Here is a 20,197-nt window from a genome sequence, read left to right as displayed (position 1 = left end):
GGACATTTGTCCCGACAAGATGATCATGCAATACAGCGTGACCTGCAAAATATGGGATGGTGACTTCTACCATAAAATCCTGAGGAAGCATTTTGCCGCGCATGGTGAATTCAAGCTCACACTGAAGAAATATGTGAGTGTTTTTTCTCGTTGTACATATTTTTCCCATGGTATGTTTTGTTAGTAGTTATACTTCATATGTGGGTTACATACTATTTGTGACAGACGTTTCATGTGGCAACAGCTGCCATGTAAAATAAGTTTGACCTTTTAATGCAATTTATGTGGCAACTTCACTTAAAATATTGGGCAACTTTGTTTATACATGGATGGCAACTTCCTTTAATTACACATGGAAAATAAACATTTTCCATGCGTGCATTTGGCACCTTGATGCTTGGTTATTCATATATCTCTTACTGCATCTGGCAATAGTTTTACATATCATTTTTCCAACTACATCATTTCTTTTTTGATGTGAACTCTGTTTTTTCTTTCCTATTTTTTACTTGCAGGTCATCTTCCCCATGTTCCAGGAGCTTACACCAGACAACCCAGATGACAAGTGTGGTCACCACTACATGATTTGCCTTGACCTAAAGAACCAATGATTTGAGGTGCTTGATTCAATCCGTTCAGGAGACGATGAAGACCTTACTACACATGCTGAATTCTTTATCAACAACCTGAAAGAGACATGGAACCGTCATTACAGAAACTCAAAGGTCCAGATCAGTCATTTTCCAATCGAGTATGTCACGACTGTGAAGCAAGGAAACGGGTAATTACTATCTTTTTCATGTGTCCTCCACATCAATCCTAAACCTTGTCACCTCTGCATTGAAGTTTATCATATTTTCTGTTGGCATGAGTTCACTTGTTTCTTTCGTTATAGGCATGACTGCGGCTTTTACATGTTGGAATACCTTGCAAAGTGGGAAGGTCGACGGGTCCCTGTGATCACGGCTGCAATGGTCATTGAGCTCCGTGAAATATATACATGGAACTGGTTGATGAATGAAGATTTCAACACGCGTGCTTCAGCACGAGAGTTCATAGAGGGAGCTGTTAGAACCGCCAACAAGAAGTACAGGTGATCATGTGATGCTCCATACGCATGCCTACCTTACATTCTATGGCTGAGGAATGTAAGGTATCACCTTGTTCTTTAAAACTATGTCCGTGTGCTATGTTATGACTGCGTCCCCCCATAGCTCTAGTATATAGTGGTGGAGTGTGTGTGCCATTGAATACTTGTAATATAAGTGTGGATATGAACCTTCTTAGGTGTCACATTAACTACCTTTATGTTCACTACTATTATGTGTTTTGTGATTGTGAGTGCCAGTTAGGAGTTTGGCTGTGTTTATGATGCCTGCAACATGGCAAATATAGTTGATCAGGCACGGTTAGTGAAAGTAATCGTTCCATTTTTGTTTTGGGGTTTTTTGCATTGATAACTGTATCGGTTAGCATGGTAGTTCATAAGAAACCGTTCTCTCGTGTTTTTGCACGTGATCGTTTCAACAAGTTCATTCAGAGTATGTATACAATACAATATGTGTGAAAAATGCGTGGACTGAAAATGGAAATCTACACGATGGCAGATTCAGTAGAAATTACATGGCAGATTCGATGAAAGCTGTATGGTAGATTTAGTAGCACCTACGTGGCATTTTTAGTCATGCATACATGGCATTTCCTTCAAATTCTATTGTCCACCAACAGTCATTCTCGCATTTTTAAAATGTTGAGCATCTACTTTACAAAATTGTCACCAACACCTAAGTTACAATCCTCCACGGTTGCCTATGGATTGCCCATCCATTTCTTTGTTTTCTTGTGCTTTGCTTCAATTTCCAACCCCTATTTGTATCTCACCTCTTTTGGACGCCCTTTTGTGATGGAACGGGGCGGGTTCCTGACCTGGGTTTGTGTGCTTGCTGTTCCAGACCCTACCTCCGAGTTTTCAGATGATGGACCCGTGGACGAAGGCACACTTGAGGTGCGGCGGAACCTGTGTAAGGCTTCTTCAGCCTTCCTCTTCTTGATCTCATCAAGCTCTCTTTTCAGGGCCTTCCTGTGTTTTTCTGTCACCCTCGCTGTCCCATCACTCTTGCAGGCTTCATCTATTAGTTCAGCATGGTTCTTGGTCAATACAACGTGCCTCACGGCGTCCATGGTTGCCTCTGGTCTATCATCATGCACAGCCAAAACTGCATTTGATGTTTGTGGCCCCAACGCATCGCCAGCGTCCCAAGTCCATCATCGTTGTATGAAATGGCGGGGCAATCGCGTGACCGCGTGCATGTCCATTATTTTGAGTATGTGACAGCACACAATCCCCTCCCTTTCGAATTTGCAGCATTGGCAGTAGTATTCACCTTCATTTATCGAGGTCTTCAAGTAGTTTCTTCCCTTGTACGGATCTTCAGGTTCTGAATCGGACATGCCGATGAGAGAACACACCTTGAACGTATGTTCGTCAACCCGGTAAGTTGTATACATGTTGGCACGCTTTATTTCTTCTCGGAATCTGCATGTTTTTGTGCCCGTTAAATTCTTGTATGATGTTTTTAGCACCTTCTATTGAGGTAGGTCACAACATATCAAACGTATTTAAAATCAATGATGGCATGGAAAGCCTTTTTTCCACATTTTTTGGATTGTTTGTTTCCACATGGCAACTACATGATATTTAACATGGCAATTGCATAACATTTAACATGGCAAATGTAGTTTATTTCACATGACAACTACAGTTCATTACACATGGCAAATGCAGTTTTGTCTCACATGGCAACTACATATCACATGGCAACTACAGTTCATTACACATGGCAACTACAGTTCATTTCACATGGCAACTACAGTTTATGCTTACAATGTAATCAGTGGCTATTTTTCAAAAGATCGGCATGTCAAAAAGTTGGCAACTACATTGCATTCTACATGGCAACTACTATCTTCATGGTAGTGCAAATAAGACGGTAAGATAATCCACTTACTTGTTAAAAATCTTGTTGGTGTATATCTTGTTCATCTGTCTCTCCATCGGTAAATATGCTAGCAATTTAGGCTACTTGAGTGTGGTGTTTGCTTCTTGTTGTAGCTCAGATCCCAGTATTTTCTGTTGCAAAGATGTGTATTGCTTGGCAAACTGCGGCAATGAGTTGCCAGGGCTCACGTACCGCTTCAAAACAGCATTGAACCCCTCGCTGTGTTGCGTAGTCTGCAGAAATGAAAAGAAGCACTTCATGAAGTAGGCCGGCACCCAGTACATTCGCTTCTCCCACAGGCTATTAAGTGTCTCGTTGTCTTGGACTTGGTATGTTTCAATCATAGCCGTCCATCTCTGTTCAAACTCCGCCACCGTCAAGTTGTGGTCCACGCACAATTCGAATGCCTTGTGTAGTTTTGGACGGTCAGAAAAGAATGGTCCTAGTGTCTCCTCATCCTTCTTAATAATATGCCACCTACAGTGCCTGTGCACTGCCAACGGAAAGATCTCCTCTATGCCTGCATGCATGCTAAAATCCTGGTCTGTTATTATGTTCATCGGAGCAAGTCCACCCATGCACTCCAAGAAGGTTTTGGACAGCCAAGTGTAACCATCTATATCTTCATTCCGAACGAGTCCGCAACCGAACTGCAATGAGTTATTATGGTTATTTATTCCTATGAATAGAGCACAGGGCATCTTGTACATATTCGTGAGATATGTCGCGTCGAACGAAATGCAATCATGGAAATGTTTGTAGGCTCTTCTTGTAGCACCATCCACCCAATACATGTTTCTGACATGGTCCTCATCGTCCAATCTTATCCTGTAGGAGAAATCAATATCTGCTTTTGCTTTCTCTTCGAAGTAGGCTATTGTGTCTTCTATGTCAGCCAACCTGCTCTCTCTACGGTACTTTGCCTTTAGGTTCGTGACATCTGCTGGTATGTAGGGCATGCTAGTCAGACTGCCATCTCTGTTGTGGATCAGGGACAGTATCTGGACCATTCTTGCTGGACCGACGTTACAATCATGTAGCAACTTTATGAATTTCTTCTCAAGGGGCTGAATCCTCTCTGGGTGCTCAGAAATTTTACTAGGTCAAACTTCTTTATGAGTTCGTGGTTGTGTTCGTCGAAATATTCGGTGACCACCCACCATGCTCCATTTGTGTTTAGCTTCAACCAGACAGGGCATTCCATCTTGAGAATGATGTCTCTCTTTCGTTCCGGCACGACAGGCACAACACCTTTACCCTTCTTGTTCCTTCATGCCTTGTAGCACCTTACCTCACCTCTGTTGTACTCGTTAGTTTTTTATTTTCCTATGATATTCTGTGTTCACCGCAAACCCATGAAACATTGCATATCTATGGTAGAATTCCTTGGCATCTTCAAACGAACCAAATTTCTGCCTAGCATATGGTGGTTGAGGTATCACAATTTCCGAATGCCCGTCTTCTTCTTCCCCTTGCGCTTTGTCATCAGTTTCATCACTCACTTTAGTATTGGCGGCCATTTCATCTGCTTGAATGTTGCTTGTGCTGGTGTGCACAGGCGTGCTTGTCGTCATTGCTACAACGATTGTCAGTTCTAACATTGATTCTGCATTGTTTGTGGCAGCATTAGTGACTTGCTCATGGAACGCCCCTTCCGTGTGCTCCGAGGTCCCCGCAGTAGATGTTGTCGTGCCGCTATTGATTGTAGTTGAAGCTCCTACAAAAAAACAGGTACATGTGTAAGCAATATTGCTTGAATGGCATGTTTATCGTAATGAAATATATCAACTGCATCTGATTTGGCATGATATCATTCATACAGCAAGCCTTGAGCATCTGCATCTGGCCATGCATGGCAACTGCAGTTTTCCAGCCATGGCAGCTACAATTGACCAAACATGGCAGCTCTTGCTGCCAAATCATGGCAACCAGCATCTTTAATATCAAAACTTGCATTCTAGATACGAGCCCACGATGCAAATGGAGTTAATCACAAATGGCACTTACACGCAGACAGTAATTGACAAATCCTGAAGACCATATACGATTATTGGACACATTCACTTGGTAGCATTTGTAGTTTGCCGCCACCACCATGACAAATCCACTTTCCCCCATGCTTTTCCACAAAAGCAAATGCACTTTTTTGTTGGTTCACATATTTTTACCTTGTTGTGCCGCATGTGCTAATCGGAGCTGGTCTGTCACTTCAATTTGATGTGCTCTATCTGCAATACCGATGGCCTGTAACGGTGAAGCTTGCCACGATACCATTGTTGTTGTGGTTCCACCGTAACAACCTGTGATCATGAGGAGTTGGTCAATGCATGGCAACCGTAGTTTCTATAACATGGCATATATAGTGGTTCAACCATGGAAACCAGAGTTGTTCACACTTGGCAACCAGAGTTGTTTAAACATGGCAACTACAGTTGTCCAGACATGGCAACTACAGTTGCCCAGACATGTCAATTACATTTATTCAGACATGGCAACTGCATTTGTCCAGATATGGCAACTGCGTGCATTCACGTACTACCACTGTCACTCATGCATTCAATCTGACACATGCAGATTGTCCACATGTGGAAACTATAGGTCACCAGACTTGGCAGATGCACTTTCCATCATTTTTCCTACTTCTAACAGCAGCAAACGTCAATGTCCTCCTTTTTTGAATTTTGTCGTCACACCACGTAAACACCAATGTCACCTAAGTTCCTTTTTCTTATGCACTGTCCGCGAGATCACTTCATACGACTCACCTGTGTACGACATTGATGGCAGGTACCCGGTTGCCGCCTGTCGCCACTTGCTGCTTGATGGTCCTGCGTTTTTTTCAAAAAACTCGTAAGTCTTGCCATCCTTGCAAGAGTTCTTTTTTGACCACATCATTATGCTATTTTTCTATGTGTTACCTTGACTTTCCACATTTGCTACTTGAAGTTGGTCACCTGTACATCTATCGGCAATAGCACCATGTGTTGGAACTTGCCATGGTATCCCTGTCTGTGTGGTTGTGTCATAAGAACCTGCGAACAAGGACATTGTAGCACATAAGTAAAATGTTCATGCCCACAAACATGTCAACTGTCACTTTTTTATCATGCATCGTACCTATGTTCGTGTACTGCTCTAGTAGTGGCAGCAACGGTCCTGCGAAAATGAGTTGATTGTACTCTATTGCATCCCAAGGGGCCGCTTGCGGCCGTTGAGAAAACCAAGGATCAGTGCCGTCTTCATGATTCATTTTTCTGCTTTTCTCCCACTGTGTTTTCAGTCACTGCATGAACAAGAACGCACGACTATTCGAAATGCATTTTTGCTATTTCCACATAAAAGGAAACACAACAATTTTATCACATTTCTTCCATAAACAACCAATACATCCTGGCAAGTAGGACATGCACATTCATTCTCTTTTCTACAATATGGATGCTAACTATCATTTTGAACCGACGGCAACAACCAACATAATATGATGGCAAGTAACAACATAACATGGTGGCAACCAATAGCAAAGATAGGTGGCAACTAACAGCAAAGATAGGTGGCAACTAATTTTCTCCATCCTTATGTACCACCCAAATTGCTCCTTTTCTCTTCCCTAATTTTAGTGAATCCTACACATCCTTCCGGAGCACCTACTGGCAGCAACCCAATCTACAAGCTTAGATCAGATCTAGGATAGAACATGGCAGATCTTGCATACGTTGGTTGGCAAAGGGGAATAAACACTAATCCGTGGTCTGTTTGCCGTGACAGTGTGGATCTAGTCGCCATCTTCGTGGGCAATCTGGAAGTACAATTATTTGGGACAGGGGAAGGAGGAGAAAGAGGAGGAGATCGGAGAACGACCTGTTTGCTCGTTCTCGTGTTTTCCGTCGATCGGGAGGGGGTGGGGTGGGGTGGCGCTAGAGATCTGGTCTGGTTGCCATGGCAACTAGAGAAGGAAGACGATGGAGGTAGGGGAATATTGGTCGGTCGAGAGGTAGGAGACAACGGCGGCAGGTCGCAATGTGGCTCGAAGGCGGGCAGCGGGGTCTCTCGCCCGGACGTGTAGGCGATTGTGCCACACAACGGATGTGCAGGCTATGGCTGGGTGCACCCGGACACCGTCGTGCGGGCGGGGCTGCCTCTATGCCACACAGGTCGTGCGGCACACCCCCCTAGATACCACACGTGTGGCAGTTATCGGCGTCCTTTCTTTTTAAACGGAGTCACAAGCTTTGACTCCATCTCATTAATAAAGAAGGGGCTTGGAACACAGTTTGGACTTTGCAGGTCTGTTACTCCTCCACAAATGCCACAAAAACGCAAAAAACTACTCTCGCGACATATGCTAGAACTCAATTTCTTTGCCCCGGCAATCATCCGGTTCTTATCCTTGCCCCACAATCTTAGAAAGGCATGGAAGATTTACCTTGGAAGACCCTCACATTCCTCTCCGTACACCCAAACCACCAACATGAGAAGAGTGGTTCTCGCCTTGCATCGGTGTCTAGCGTGGAGGACCATCCTCTCCCACCACTCGTAGTAAGCAAGCATCCTGGTCCAACCGTCTATAACTCGTCCATGCGAAGCCAATTCTTGATCCCCACACCGTGATGGTGAACCTACATTTGAAGAGCAAGTGTGCCGCTGTCTCGGTTTCTCTCTTACAAAGCTGATAGTCCATGGTTAGGCCACCGTATCATCTGAAGCTTGTCGGCCATCCATAGTCCACACCATGTTTTGAGCATGAGCCAGGCGAAAAATTTGCACTTTGGAGGGGCCTAGTTGTTCCACACAACAGTTCTTATGTTAGTGGAGGTGGCCCCAGCGAACAGCGCCATGTAGGCCGAGACCCCGGAGGCGTGAACTGACAGACAATGTCTTTGGAGTCCCCCAGTGAGTTGCATGTACTGAATTTTCTCCCAAAGAACATGGAATTGTTCAAGGTGCAACACTACAAAGCCATTGAAGATGCTACACACATGTGATTATGGATAGCGTCCTGAACAGTGGCACTTCTCCCGGCAAAACTCTCAAATATGCTAGATAGGGTATCTTTTGGCTTCTCCCCGTGAAGCCACGAGGAGTGCCAAAATTACGCCTTTCTTTCGTCCCCTAGCATGATGGTGGTAGCTGGGGAAACGAATTAGGAGCACTCGGCGACGCAACTCATTGAAATCATGTACGCTGTCGTGCTAGCTTGGGATGCGTGCATGTTTTGAGGAAATGATTTCCCATATGTGAATACTGACCGAAGCATACATCGGAACAGCTCGTACCTTGTGCATTGTCATTTAATAGATGTGCAGCGAGCATTGAAGTACACAACAGGGCCGCGTCGCATTAACTCTATTCTGTGTTAGAGTGAGGCCATTATGCGTTACATCCAGTCGTCTACCCTCCATTACCAAATCGAAAAGAAGCAAGGATCCGGTCCAAGAGGATATTGTTCATCTTCCCCACATCCCATATCCAGCGAAGTTCATACACCGCTGCGGGTAAAATCAAATCCATCGCTTCGAACTCTAGCAGGTGCTTTTTAGGGAAAGGAGATGATTCCTGCATCAGTACTACTGATGGATCCGGGTTCCATTAGCCATGGAAGTTAAGCATTCTCAGATTACTTGCTTATTAGGGGAATGGCGGTTGGGCCGAATCAGTTCTTATTCCCATGGTTTAACCAGCAATCGCTTAGTATATATTTTCAGTTCACCCCAAGATTTGATAGCTGACGAGTGTGTGGCTGGCATAGCGCAAATGGTTGTTACAGAGATGCCAACTCTGTCTGCTACCGTAGTTGAGGTTGAGGAGCTCGATTCTTTTAGCGCATGCACTGAGCAAGGCAGTGTGGTGGGGCCCATGTGTTAATTCACATGTAAAGTCACTAAATGCAGAGATAAGGAACGACTTTTTAGGACGCATTGAGTGTATGGAGTAAGACAATGGCGTTGGTAAATGTTAGTGTGTGAAAATGAGGTGTGTGGAGAAAAGTACATATGCCGGTAAAAAAAATTACCGCGCGTTACAACAAGACGGAACGGTACGACGTACTATTTGATGATTAAGAAAATGCACGGGACAAAATGGAGATCCGTCGCAGAAACACAAATAACATTCACAATAATAGCAGATCATTCCAATTTCTTAACACATAGCAACCAGGTTAGGTGCTTTGGATTAAAAAATACAAGTATTGTAGTTGGTAATCCATGTCCAGCACACGCGGACAGAGGAATGATGATGTATCATGTCATTGCTCAGGGGACCTTTAACCCCACGTAGAGTACAACGAGCAGATTGAGGACTAGAAGCAGGTTGCGGTAAAAAGTGCACTCGTTGGGAGGAGCTTGTGCATTGAACACTGTTGGATAGGTGGGGAGATGGTGGTTGAGATACGAAGCGCGTGGACTATAGTGCGGATATACTGATGAGTGCATGGCGAATACGCGACGAAGAAACTATGAATACATATCAACTAATATAGTGATTAAAGTGAATCTTTCACATAAAAAGGGAGTGTTGGAATTAAAGTGAATGATGACATAGGTCATTACTTCAAGACACATAAGGGCCTTAGACAAGGTGATGCGATGTCTCCTATTTTGTTCAACATTGTAGTTGATATGTTGGCAATTCTAATAGGAAGGGCTAAGGAAGCTGGACAGGTGGGTGGTTTGGTGCCTCATCTAGTGAATGGAGGTGTGTCCATCTTACAGTATGCTGATGATAATATCATCTTTATGGAGCATGACTTGGCAAAAGCAACAAATATGAAGTTGGTGTTATGCTTATTTGAACAATTGACCGGGTTAAAGATTAACTTTCACAAAAGCGAATTGTTCTGTTTTGGAAGAGCCAAGGAGGAACAAGAGGCTTATAGGCAATTGTTTGGGTGCGAATTGGGGACTCTACCTTTTATGTATCTAGGTATACCAATTCACCATTATAAGCTAACAAACAGAGAATGGAAATGCATTGAGGATCGCTTTGAGAAGAAACTGGGCTGCTAGAAGGGCAAACTCATGTCATACGGAGGCCGGTTAATTCTCATTAACTCGGTCCTCACGAGTATGCCTATGTTTCTTCTGTCTTTTTTTGAGGTTCCGGTTGGAGTTAGGAAAAGACTGGACTTCTATCGATCCCGTTTCTTCTGGCAAAGCGATGAACTAAAACAAAAATATAGACTCGCCAAATAGGATATTATTTGTAGACCAAAAGACTAAGGGGGTATTGTCATTGAAAATCTCGAGGTCAAGAATAGATGTCTTCTGAGCAAGTGGATGTTTAAGTTATCTGTAGAGACAGAGGCCAAATGGGCACAGATTCTCCGTAGTAAGTATCTTCACTCTAAAACTTTGTCCCAAGTGATGGCAAGGCCGATGGATTCGCCTTTCTGGAAAGGGTTGATGAGAGTCAAATCAGCTTTTTTCAATAGGACCAAGTTTATAATCGGAGATGGTACCAACACGTGTTTCTGGGAGGATACTTGGCTAGGAGAGACACCCCTCGCGCTTCAATACCCGACTCTTTATAATATTGTTCAATGACGTGATGCGTCTGTTGCAACAGTATTTCAGTCCATCCCCCTCAATATTCAATTCAGGAGAATGCTAGCCAGTAATCGTTGGGAGGCTTGGCTCCATTTAGTGCGTAGACTGATGGGGGTCCAGTTATCTCAACAACCCGATCAGTTGCGCTAAAAGCTTATTAGGAATGGGGAATTTACAGTTAAATCGATGTATCTCGATGTTATCAATTCCAGCTCCATTCCTAGTTCCAAACATGTTTGGAAAGTCAAAGTTCCTTTGAAAATTAAAGTGTTTATGTGATTTGTTCATAAACAAGTCATCTTAACTAAGGACAATCTGGCAAAGCGCAACTGAACAAGACCTACTAGGTGCAGTTTTTGTGATCAGGATGAAACCATCAAACACCTTTTTCTTGGCAAAAGTGCTATGGCGGACGGTGCACATAGCCTTTAATATTAACCCTCCGAATTCTGTTAGCACGTTATTTTGAACGTGACTTAACGGGATACAGGCCGAAACAGCGAGACACATTCGCGTAGGAGTGTGTGCTTTATTCTGGGCAGTCTGAAACTGCAGAAATGACTTGGTTTTTAATAGAACAACAATTTTTCACTTTTCGCAGGTTATCTTCCGAGCCACTGCTTTGATCCGTATGTGATCGCTACTCACTCAGACGGAAACCGGAGAGCGTTTGGTTACTGGATCTATCCGATGGGAGACGGTAGCACGGGATATTTTCAACCGGTTTGGATGGCAGTCATGTAATAGGATATGCAATTAGTTCCTTATCTTGTTGATGCCGGCCGGTTGTGGCGCTATGGTTACTTTTTTATAGGCTCTATGTGAGCTTTTTTTTTACTTTCACTTCGGCTTTATGACCTTTGTTGAACCTATTTGCTTATTAATAAAGTTGGCCATATGCATCATTCTGATGCAGAGGCCGGGGAGCCCCTTTTTAAAAAAAAAACTAATATAGCAATTGCGGATCCCAATGAGAATTGATGGAGAAGATTTCAGTGGGCGTAGTCGCCGAGTGCTCCTATGCAATTTCGCTCGAAAAAAGTCCTTATCTGACTCATCGCATGGGTTGCCAAGCTCAACCCATGTCCTATTCAGATCCTTCCATTCATACCACAGCCAACAAAATCTTAAGGGGTTCTCTCTAACTTGTTAACCTCCTACATGGTGCCGACTGGAACGACAAACAACATGATGTGATGGGTAGTTTGCGGTGTGAGGACGGATGTAATAAGAGCAGCTCTCCCCATGGACATGATGAGCCTGCCCTACCATATGTACATAATCCTCCGTCCTAAAATAAATGTCTCAACTATTTTAGTACAAAATTATATTAAGATTGAGACAATTATTTTAGAACGGAGGGAGTACATCTTTCTCATATGAGTACATACATCTTTCTCTGCTGGAAAACATGAACTAAAAGTGCAAGTCTATAACAATAATTTTCATGACACCTGCTAAAAGATTTGCAGGCACAAAAAGAACCCACTGGTTTGCTGTTCACTTCCTCAAGCTGGTCAGTGCTCCCCCATTTCATAGTGTGAATTATTACATTCCGTTCAGTTTTTGTCCAAGACTTTCTCAATTAATATTTGGCTTATATGATATAAATTCACTACTCCCTCCGTCTTAAATATGTGTTTTTAATGATCTCAATATGGACTACAGACGAATGTATATAGATGTATTATAGTATAGACTCATTCATTTTGCTTCATATGTAGTCTATTGGAATCTCTAGAAACATGTATATTTCGGAACGGAGGAAGTAGTACCAGTAAATGTTTTGGAAACAACAATTTCAGATCGCATAGATCACACATTCCCCACAAAAAGAAATCATATATTAATAAAACAATTCTTGATAAGACTTAACCTAATATGTTTTAGGTTAGGAGAAACGAAGGGAGCAAGGTGGATGGAACCGCAGAAGAAACCCACCACACTACACCTATTCGTAACCAATATTTACAACACACAGGCGAAAGCACATTGACCTTGTAACCAATGATATCCGTTTGGATCTACATAAAGCATAGGACGGACCTTCGACCTTTCTTATGTACACCGTTGCACCCGTTGAGAGCTCTGCTTCACCTTCTAAAGCATAAAGCACACACATGTTTTCATGCGCTTTGAGCTTCTTGCGTCACTGCCTTTTGAGCCGTTTATTAATCTACTAGTACCGCTGCTTATCACAGGCAGTACACGCATCCGCTGAAGAGGGATTCAGAAATGTGCAGCGCTCGCATGGCCAAGTATCATCAGAATGGTCCGAAGATGATCTGGACGGCTGCTTCTTCGCCGCTTTGCCTTTAGCTCCTCCTTTCTTCGAGTTGGTGGCCTTGCTTGAGGTTGCAGCCTCTCCGGCACACTGGACATCCTCCAACCCATCTTCCAATGCTCGAACAAGGTTCTCAAAGTAATTCCGAGTTATACTGCAGCACAACGTATATAAGCACATCACAATGGCCATCTATGAGCATGGAAACATGTTGCTCAGACAAAATGTCATTGCATAATGCGTTGCACAGAACACTAATCAGAATTAGCATGACCAGTGAATCAGAGAAGCCTAGTTGATTCACCCATCCAAATGCCTTTCATGTACCACTATTTTGATGAATTTGGGCTCTCGCAATGTTATCTAATAGAATCAACAATTTCAAAGAGCATCAGCATCCTTAGCACCCAAAAATTAGGTTGACACATCAGCCTTCCCACCATTCAACCCTATAAACTTCTTTTACAACATCTGTTAGCACCACCTGTAGTGCTAAGGATTTTAAATTATTATCATTTAAACTACACAAAAGTTAATCAAAAGTGCTTTATTTAGCTTAGCTTGGGTGCTAGCTTCTCTTTATCTGCACCTACTCTCCCAACCCTAAACAACAATGCTAGACGATTTCTCACTTTTACCATCTGTTCAGCACCAAGCGGTGTGCATGCTAATCTAAAAAAAAATATTGGTTGGGCTTCTAGAATAAGCTGGGTAGGGAGTAGCTAATTTCAGCTTATTCTAGAAGCCAGCAAAAGAACTGGCCCTTGGTCAAGTTCAGTTCAACTTTCGAAGAGAGAATAAGCTCCAATGAGCAGAAGAGAAAACTCAAGGAAGAAGAACCAACATATATTAACTAGATAACACAACGATATGAAGACTGCAAGTCTGTAATACCTTGTCAGACCAGCAAGCTTCACACGGAATTCACCAAATTCAGCTGGTGAAGGATGATCTTCAGTAGTATCATGTTTTGAGAATGGCAAAAACGCTAGCAGATCTTTCTCAGCACACTGATGGAGACGTTCCAAACCAGACTCAGCTTCACCTGTGAACATTTAGGATTACAGAAGTTCTAAGATTTTTGCAAGCATGTGAAAAACCTTTGGAATTATGGACGACTTTTGTAAATGCACAGAAATAGCAACCTTGCAGATACTCAAAAAATCCACTCTTGACCTTGTCCTCGAGATAATAGCCATACGCATACGTCCATTGAAGCACTCGCCTGCATTCTATAATCTGTAATGCAGTGTAGTGATGCATCATCAGATATAAGAAGATTTGCTGAGTACAAAGAGTCAAAAGTCTGTTTGACCATAACATAAAACTATGACACCAAACCTGTGACCAAGCTTCAATAATGAACTTCAGTTGTGTCTCCGGTATTCCATAAATATCAGTTAACTTTGCAAGCTTTAGCACATAAGAGAAACAAAATTAGTGTTACATAAAAGAGCAAATCAGGAAAGAACAAACAGAAAAACTCAGATCTGGAGCACTAAGGCAGTGCCAATAACATAATGTAGATCCTTACTTGTTCCTTTTCCGCCTTTTGCAAATCTGATATTGCCTTCTGCCTCGACTGTCAATAGACACATCAGCACATCAGCACCACAGAAACTTAATATAGATGAAAAAAGACTTCGTCTAACCATTCATCATAGACATGCCCAACAAATTAAAAAAATGTTTGCCAACTGGTCAGGTAATACACACGACAATGCAAGTGAAAAAATATTTGGTTTTATTAGGACTTGGGTTAGTGCTCCAACCAAGTATAATCATGGACACAATACTTACTCATCAGAAGAAGCTCACGAAAAGGACAAGCCTCAACGAAGCTAAAGAGATGGTCCTGAGAAGATGCTAACAGCTGAAGGGTGTTGGTTGTTTTTCAAGAGAGTTAGGGCAGTTGTCTGTATTCGACGGTTCTTTCATAAGACGACCTTTTTACCAGCCTAATTTGTTTAGGATGTCTGATGAAACAAGGTTGCAAGAGTTACAACTTTGCTAATACTCCCTCCACCAAAAAAATATAAGGTGTTTGATTTTTCAGACCCTAAAGCATGATTATGTGACTATGATTTTCAATTGTGATATTCCTAAAAACTGTAATTTGTGAGACTAAGTGTTCCAGAAACTTTTGGACACATTGGTAGCTAAAATCTTAGTACCTTGACTGCATTTGTAGAGTAATATGCCTATTTTTTTCTGTACAGAGAAATTATCATGTATGCTGATGCCAGAGTCTGTCTCCCATCTAGTATCTCATCTTTTGTCTTCTTTGGTTAGGTTACTGCACCGACAGCTGTAGCCGCGGCTTTGTAATGTAGCTGAATAGCACATTCTAAGATGCATGGATAACGCAATAGTAGTCCAGGTAGGTGAGGAGGTTAGAAAACATAAAGGTAACTCATGACCATGAGAATAATGCAAGACGCATTTGTGGATAATGCAATACTTGTCCAGGTAGGTGAGAAGGGTAAAAAAACATAAAGGTAACTCATGAGCAGGAGAATAATGCAAGCTGCATGTGTGGTAATCATAGAAACAGAGAACTCATAGACACCAAACTTAAGTATCTTGAACATACTGTCTGATTAGATGCCCAGCGTTCATAGTAGTGCATATATCTCTCGAGTGAGTGTTTAGCCCTTTCCCTCCTTGCTTCAGCCTCATCATACTGCAACATAACTAATTAGGTTAAAGAAGAGTAGCAAACAATACAGCGAACCACACAGGGCCATAAAAATAGAGTACAGATGCATAGTCGAAAAAACGTACAACTCCCTCTTTCTTTGCCGATTCATAGCGATTGCAAGCATAAAAGCCACCAGTCCTCTCACCATGTTCTACCCATGAACCCAGACATAACCTAAAATGTTCAAAGAAAATCAAATGACAAGCATGAAAACATGATAACTGTAAATCTCAACGCCTTTCATCAAGAATGGGCAGTGAAATATACCAGCAAAACTCAAATTTGCAAGGAGGTGTGCAAGTCATATGCATGCATCCCTGGTTCTTCTCTATCGGTCGTTGGCATTTTGGACAGGGCTTAGAATTAGCCAGTATCCTGAAAATGAGCACCCATGAAATGTTAAGCCAGCTGATATGATTCGAAGCAACATAAATACTCATTAGCACATTTATGGGCGAACTCCCATTCATCATGTTGATACACCAATTTAATTGTATATGCTCCTGCTATTACTAACATATAGCAGCATCTTCACTTGTGCCTCTATTGCTCAGTTCAGATTTTTCAAATAAATGGCAGAACACGTCAATTGAATGAACGAATAAACCACTTCCAAGTGTCCATTAACAAAAAAAAAAGTAGGCAACCAGAAACCACTGAGGCCCCGTCTGGTTTTTTTAATTATTAGGTAAGAAAATGGAAAATGTGAACAGATCATGTATCAACCAACCTGCCCTACAGTCCACACAAAATCAGGAAACTGCTTACATAATAATCTATTTATCTGAACTGACCACTAGCAGCGCAAACATAGTATTTGAGGTGAAGGATAAGAAGACATCAAATATTACTATACTGAGCAAGTAACCAACCAGTTCATATTTTCAGATTCAGCGCTGTTCTTCAGAATCCACTTAGAAACAGTCTCACAGTTCACTGGTCTGTGAGCTTCTTCTGTGCACTGGAAACATAGAACGAGCATTAGTGAATCCAAAGCATGTATTATCACTAGAACCAATAAAAGATTAAAACAGAAGCATCCAATCGCTAGGAAAAACAGAAACAACAGGGAAAATGGAAGCAGTAGCACTCACATTCCAGCAAAATCGGAATGTGCAGTTACATGAGACATCATAGTTTACATCACTAACAAATTCCACTGCACATGTACAGTCAGGAGCTGGACACCATTTCGTCTGCACGAAATAATTAAGATTACATAAAGGTGTAACATAAAAAGTACATAATATCAGAATTGCTAATGTATCTGCAAGTATAAAGTATAAACAAGAAAGCCCCCCAAATAATTGTGCGAACAGCTTACCTTCTTGCGACTTTCCACATATGCACGCAAGGCAAATCGTGCATACTTCTCTTTATCTTCGTGTTTGCCTAATTTATTTATCATGCCTTGAAGAACAATAGCACTGCACGATGGATCAGGGCATCGCAATGACAAACATCCCGGACCCTGACTTACAGCAGCGCTGATATAACCTACAAATTTTGACATAAATATCAGAAGTTTCATAATAAAGACTGAAATGGAGAGATAAGTGTGAAACAGGAGAGTTGGATAGTAGCATCATAGGACCAAAAATTAACTGACATTAACATTGCATGCACGTGAAAGATCTTGTGAAACCTTTAAATCTTAACCTTCACAGCAGGATATATCACCCAACTGTGCCTAATGCATATCTATCAAAAACGAAAGGATGCAAAGTAGAATACTTCGAACCTTCAGGTTCTTTAAAGAAAATCAAAACTAAACCTTCTATGTCCTACTCATAATATCATCATGTCTTAAGCACAGACACATGTCAAACATTACTCAAATCACAGCCACCGAAACAAAATAAATTTGGGAAAGCCAACAAGGCGAAATAAAATAATTTTGTGGTAAGTGTGCTATGCATGCTTACCTACAACTGCATGAAAGAACTGGTACTCAGAAAGTCAGAAGCAGAGAAATAGACAGTAATTTGACCAGACGTTCAAGCACACACACACACACACACAGAGAGAGAGAGAGAGAGACCTTCCCAACATTCATGGCAATAAAAATGAGCACAGCCCGCAGAACTCATCATATCTGAAGAGTACCCTTCAAAACATATTCCACAAGTTAGCTGCAACCAAAACAACTGTCAGAGGTTAGAAAATGGTATACATACATCCAGAGCCAATGGGGCATCAAGACCCTGATCCGACATAGGAAACAGAAGTACCAATATTTTAACAAATAGTACATACCTTCCTCGAGTTATGAATATCAGTTCCATTCATAAGTAAGCCAACAATACCACGGACTTTGTCTTCATCAGAAAACCATTCATCATTCACCTTGCTGATGTCCCTGAACAAAGAACTAAAACGTATCAACAGAGAACAAATACAAATAAACAACATTACTTCCAAATAGTACCAAAAGATCCAACTCTTCAATTTCCAACCAACAAGCAAGAAAAGTGTGTGCATTGCCTTACGTAAAACTTCACAATCAAGGTGAAATGAGTAAATTCAAAGAACGTAAGGCACAAAAATTAAAAAAGAAAATCAATGTCTGGTGTTTAGAACTTTAGATACAAGATATATGGATAAAAAGGCACAATTATAGGATTATTCTCGGGAGGATATTTTTGCAGGAACAGTTGCGGGCTCTATCTAAAACTACACTAGAAATTTTTGAAATACCAATCAGGTGGTATGCTCGTAGAGCATCTTTAGAACTAGTAGAAAGTTAGAAAGAGATTATAACCATAGAATATTATGTTTAGATGTGACATACGCAGTTGAGTAGCCTGTGTATTGCAGAGCACAATCCAAATATTACTAGGAATTACTGGACTGAGATAACAAACTGACCATTTATAGTGGTGAAGAAGGACAGATGCTTCTTCCCTTGGAATCAACAGTAATGCAGATACCTCGCTTATATCTTCCTCTTGGCGTTCAGATATATCCTTTTCGGATAAAACAATGTATCTCTGTAGATAGCAGGAACAAGAACTCTTTTAGAGAACTCAAGCATATAGAATGAGCAATATGACATGGAAGACTAATGCAACAAGGGAACGCAATGCCAGTTTGTAAATCATGTAAAGAAAGAACAACTTGATTTTCCAGAAAAAACACAGTATCCAACTGGTTCTCCAGCTCAGGACAGAAAGTTATTACGCAAGTACTACGATTTGTTTCATGACTTGCTGCCTCACACAGCCAAAGCATGTTTCCTTCTTCTCTTTTGGTGTTGTGATTGCTGCAGCTGACTAAGCTTTCCCCCCTTATCTATAACGACGGAGGGAGTAGTACAGAACCAACTTAGTGGATTTGTTACAGCCCAAGACTTCTTGCCTTGACCCACTGAATTGTAGACAAGAACTTGACTCGCTATCTTACTCCTTATTGAAATACTTGACTCATTGACTAACTACAACAAGGATTATAACTAAAAGCAACAGCTACAAGCAGAACAAGCCAGCTCTAACAAAGGCTAACAGTTTGGCAATGAACATCAATGCTCCTTGAAAAATTCCCCACATTCAAATGCCAAATCTCATTAATCGTCACACTCACACCCCGCAAGCCCCTTTATTTTTAGCAACCGGTCTCCCAAGAGAACCGCTCCGTTCAGCATCAGGCAACAGGCCACCGCTCACCGCTAAAGCAGCCAAGAACTAACCAAGAACTGTTCACCTTTCCGAGTGGATGTGACATTATTACTCTATAGTGTTCTTTTAGCCCGTTTGGTCTCAAACCCTAACAATCCCCAAAAAGGCGAAAGCACCACGGAAGCAAGGGCCCGATCTGTGTCCGGCCATATGGATTGATTCACCGGCTCACCTGCTCGCGCGTGGAGACGGCCTCGTCGCTCCCCTCGGCCTCCCGGCCCTCGTAGTCTCCGGCCGATACATCCTCGTCGCCGGAGGCGCCGCCGCCGCTGGCGTCCCCGTCATCGCCCTCACCCTCGTCGCTGTAGTAGTAGTAGTCCTCGTCGTCCACCATCTCCTCGTCGCTGGCGACGGGCATCTCGGAGTCGGAGTCCATTGCGCTTGCCAAGTCTGACGATCGGCGGATCGGGCAGGGGCGCGAAGGGGTAGGAGGTAGGGTTCCGGCGAGGTGGGCGGGGCGGGGCGGGGGTAGGAGGCGGTGAGGAAGATGTGCGAGGCGAGACCGATGGAGTTGCGTGGGCGAGTCGGCAGCGGCACCGTGGTGGTGGTGGGTTTTTTAATGAGTCTTTTCGGGTTTTCCGAAGGGCCGGAGCCGGAGAGTATTGCAACTAGTACGGTCACTCTGTCTTCGTGTCGGTATCGGAGTAGTATGCGTTTCGATCGTAACCCTGTAAGATTGAAGTTTATTATTGCCGCTGCAAACGAAAGAGTTCTTTTTTTTCGGGATAATGTGGGTTTTATTCCTCAGAAACAGAATTACAGTCTGCTAGTACATCATGAGTAACTATGTCTGGCACACGGCGCAACCAACAAGCGGTGCTACCACCAGATCTTCCAATACTAGCTAAACTATGAGCAACTATATTTTGATGACGCTCAATTTTCAACGGAATAAACCCACGCGAGTCCAGAGTTTTCTTAATCTCCAACATGAGATGACCATATGCAGAACGGTCCAACGAGTCATCAGTCAATGCAGCAACAACGGCCGCGTT

General features: G+C 42.5%; 3 protein-coding genes across 4 annotated transcripts; all 3 read right to left on the bottom strand.

Annotated features, from left to right (window-relative positions):
• Positions 1-3,079: 3,079 nt before the first annotated feature.
• LOC147959328 (protein FAR1-RELATED SEQUENCE 5-like) lies at positions 3,080-4,009 on the bottom strand. The gene has a single exon (XM_087532603.1). The coding sequence runs from the start codon at positions 4,007-4,009 to the stop codon at positions 3,080-3,082; it is 930 nt and encodes a 309-aa protein (XP_087388729.1).
• A 276-nt stretch (positions 4,010-4,285) lies between these two features.
• Positions 4,286-7,096, bottom strand: LOC147959327 (uncharacterized). The gene is made up of 5 exons (XM_087535889.1): positions 6,117-7,096; positions 5,918-6,031; positions 5,765-5,827; positions 5,168-5,299; positions 4,286-4,716 (listed from the first exon to the last, which is right to left on the bottom strand). Exons 1-5 carry the CDS (start codon positions 6,247-6,249, stop codon positions 4,310-4,312), a joined length of 849 nt encoding a protein of 282 aa, XP_087392015.1. The 5' UTR covers positions 6,250-7,096; the 3' UTR covers positions 4,286-4,309.
• A 5,269-nt stretch (positions 7,097-12,365) lies between these two features.
• Positions 12,366-19,739, bottom strand: LOC125525953 (putative E3 ubiquitin-protein ligase ARI8). 2 transcript variants are annotated; one of them, XM_048690952.2, is made up of 15 exons: positions 19,375-19,733; positions 18,397-18,518; positions 17,785-17,887; positions 17,570-17,660; positions 16,853-17,025; positions 16,623-16,724; positions 16,401-16,489; positions 15,796-15,903; positions 15,612-15,702; positions 15,421-15,510; positions 14,362-14,409; positions 14,169-14,240; positions 13,973-14,066; positions 13,722-13,872; positions 12,366-12,981 (listed from the first exon to the last, which is right to left on the bottom strand). In XM_048690952.2, exons 1-15 carry the CDS (start codon positions 19,576-19,578, stop codon positions 12,723-12,725), a joined length of 1,797 nt encoding a protein of 598 aa, XP_048546909.1. In that variant the 5' UTR covers positions 19,579-19,733; the 3' UTR covers positions 12,366-12,722. The 2 variants fall into 2 exon arrangements, with proteins under 2 accessions (XP_048546909.1, XP_087394223.1); XM_087538097.1 differs by having other exon boundaries at positions 13,973-14,240; positions 19,375-19,739.
• Positions 19,740-20,197: the final 458 nt, after the last annotated feature.

The sequence above is a fragment of the Triticum urartu genome, chromosome 7A (genome assembly GCF_056163025.1).
Source record: "Triticum urartu cultivar PI428250 chromosome 7A, HENAU_Tu73, whole genome shotgun sequence".
NCBI lineage: Eukaryota > Viridiplantae > Streptophyta > Magnoliopsida > Poales > Poaceae > Triticum > Triticum urartu.
Note: the sequence above shows the minus strand (reverse complement) of the source record. Positions and strands in the feature narration are given on the sequence as shown.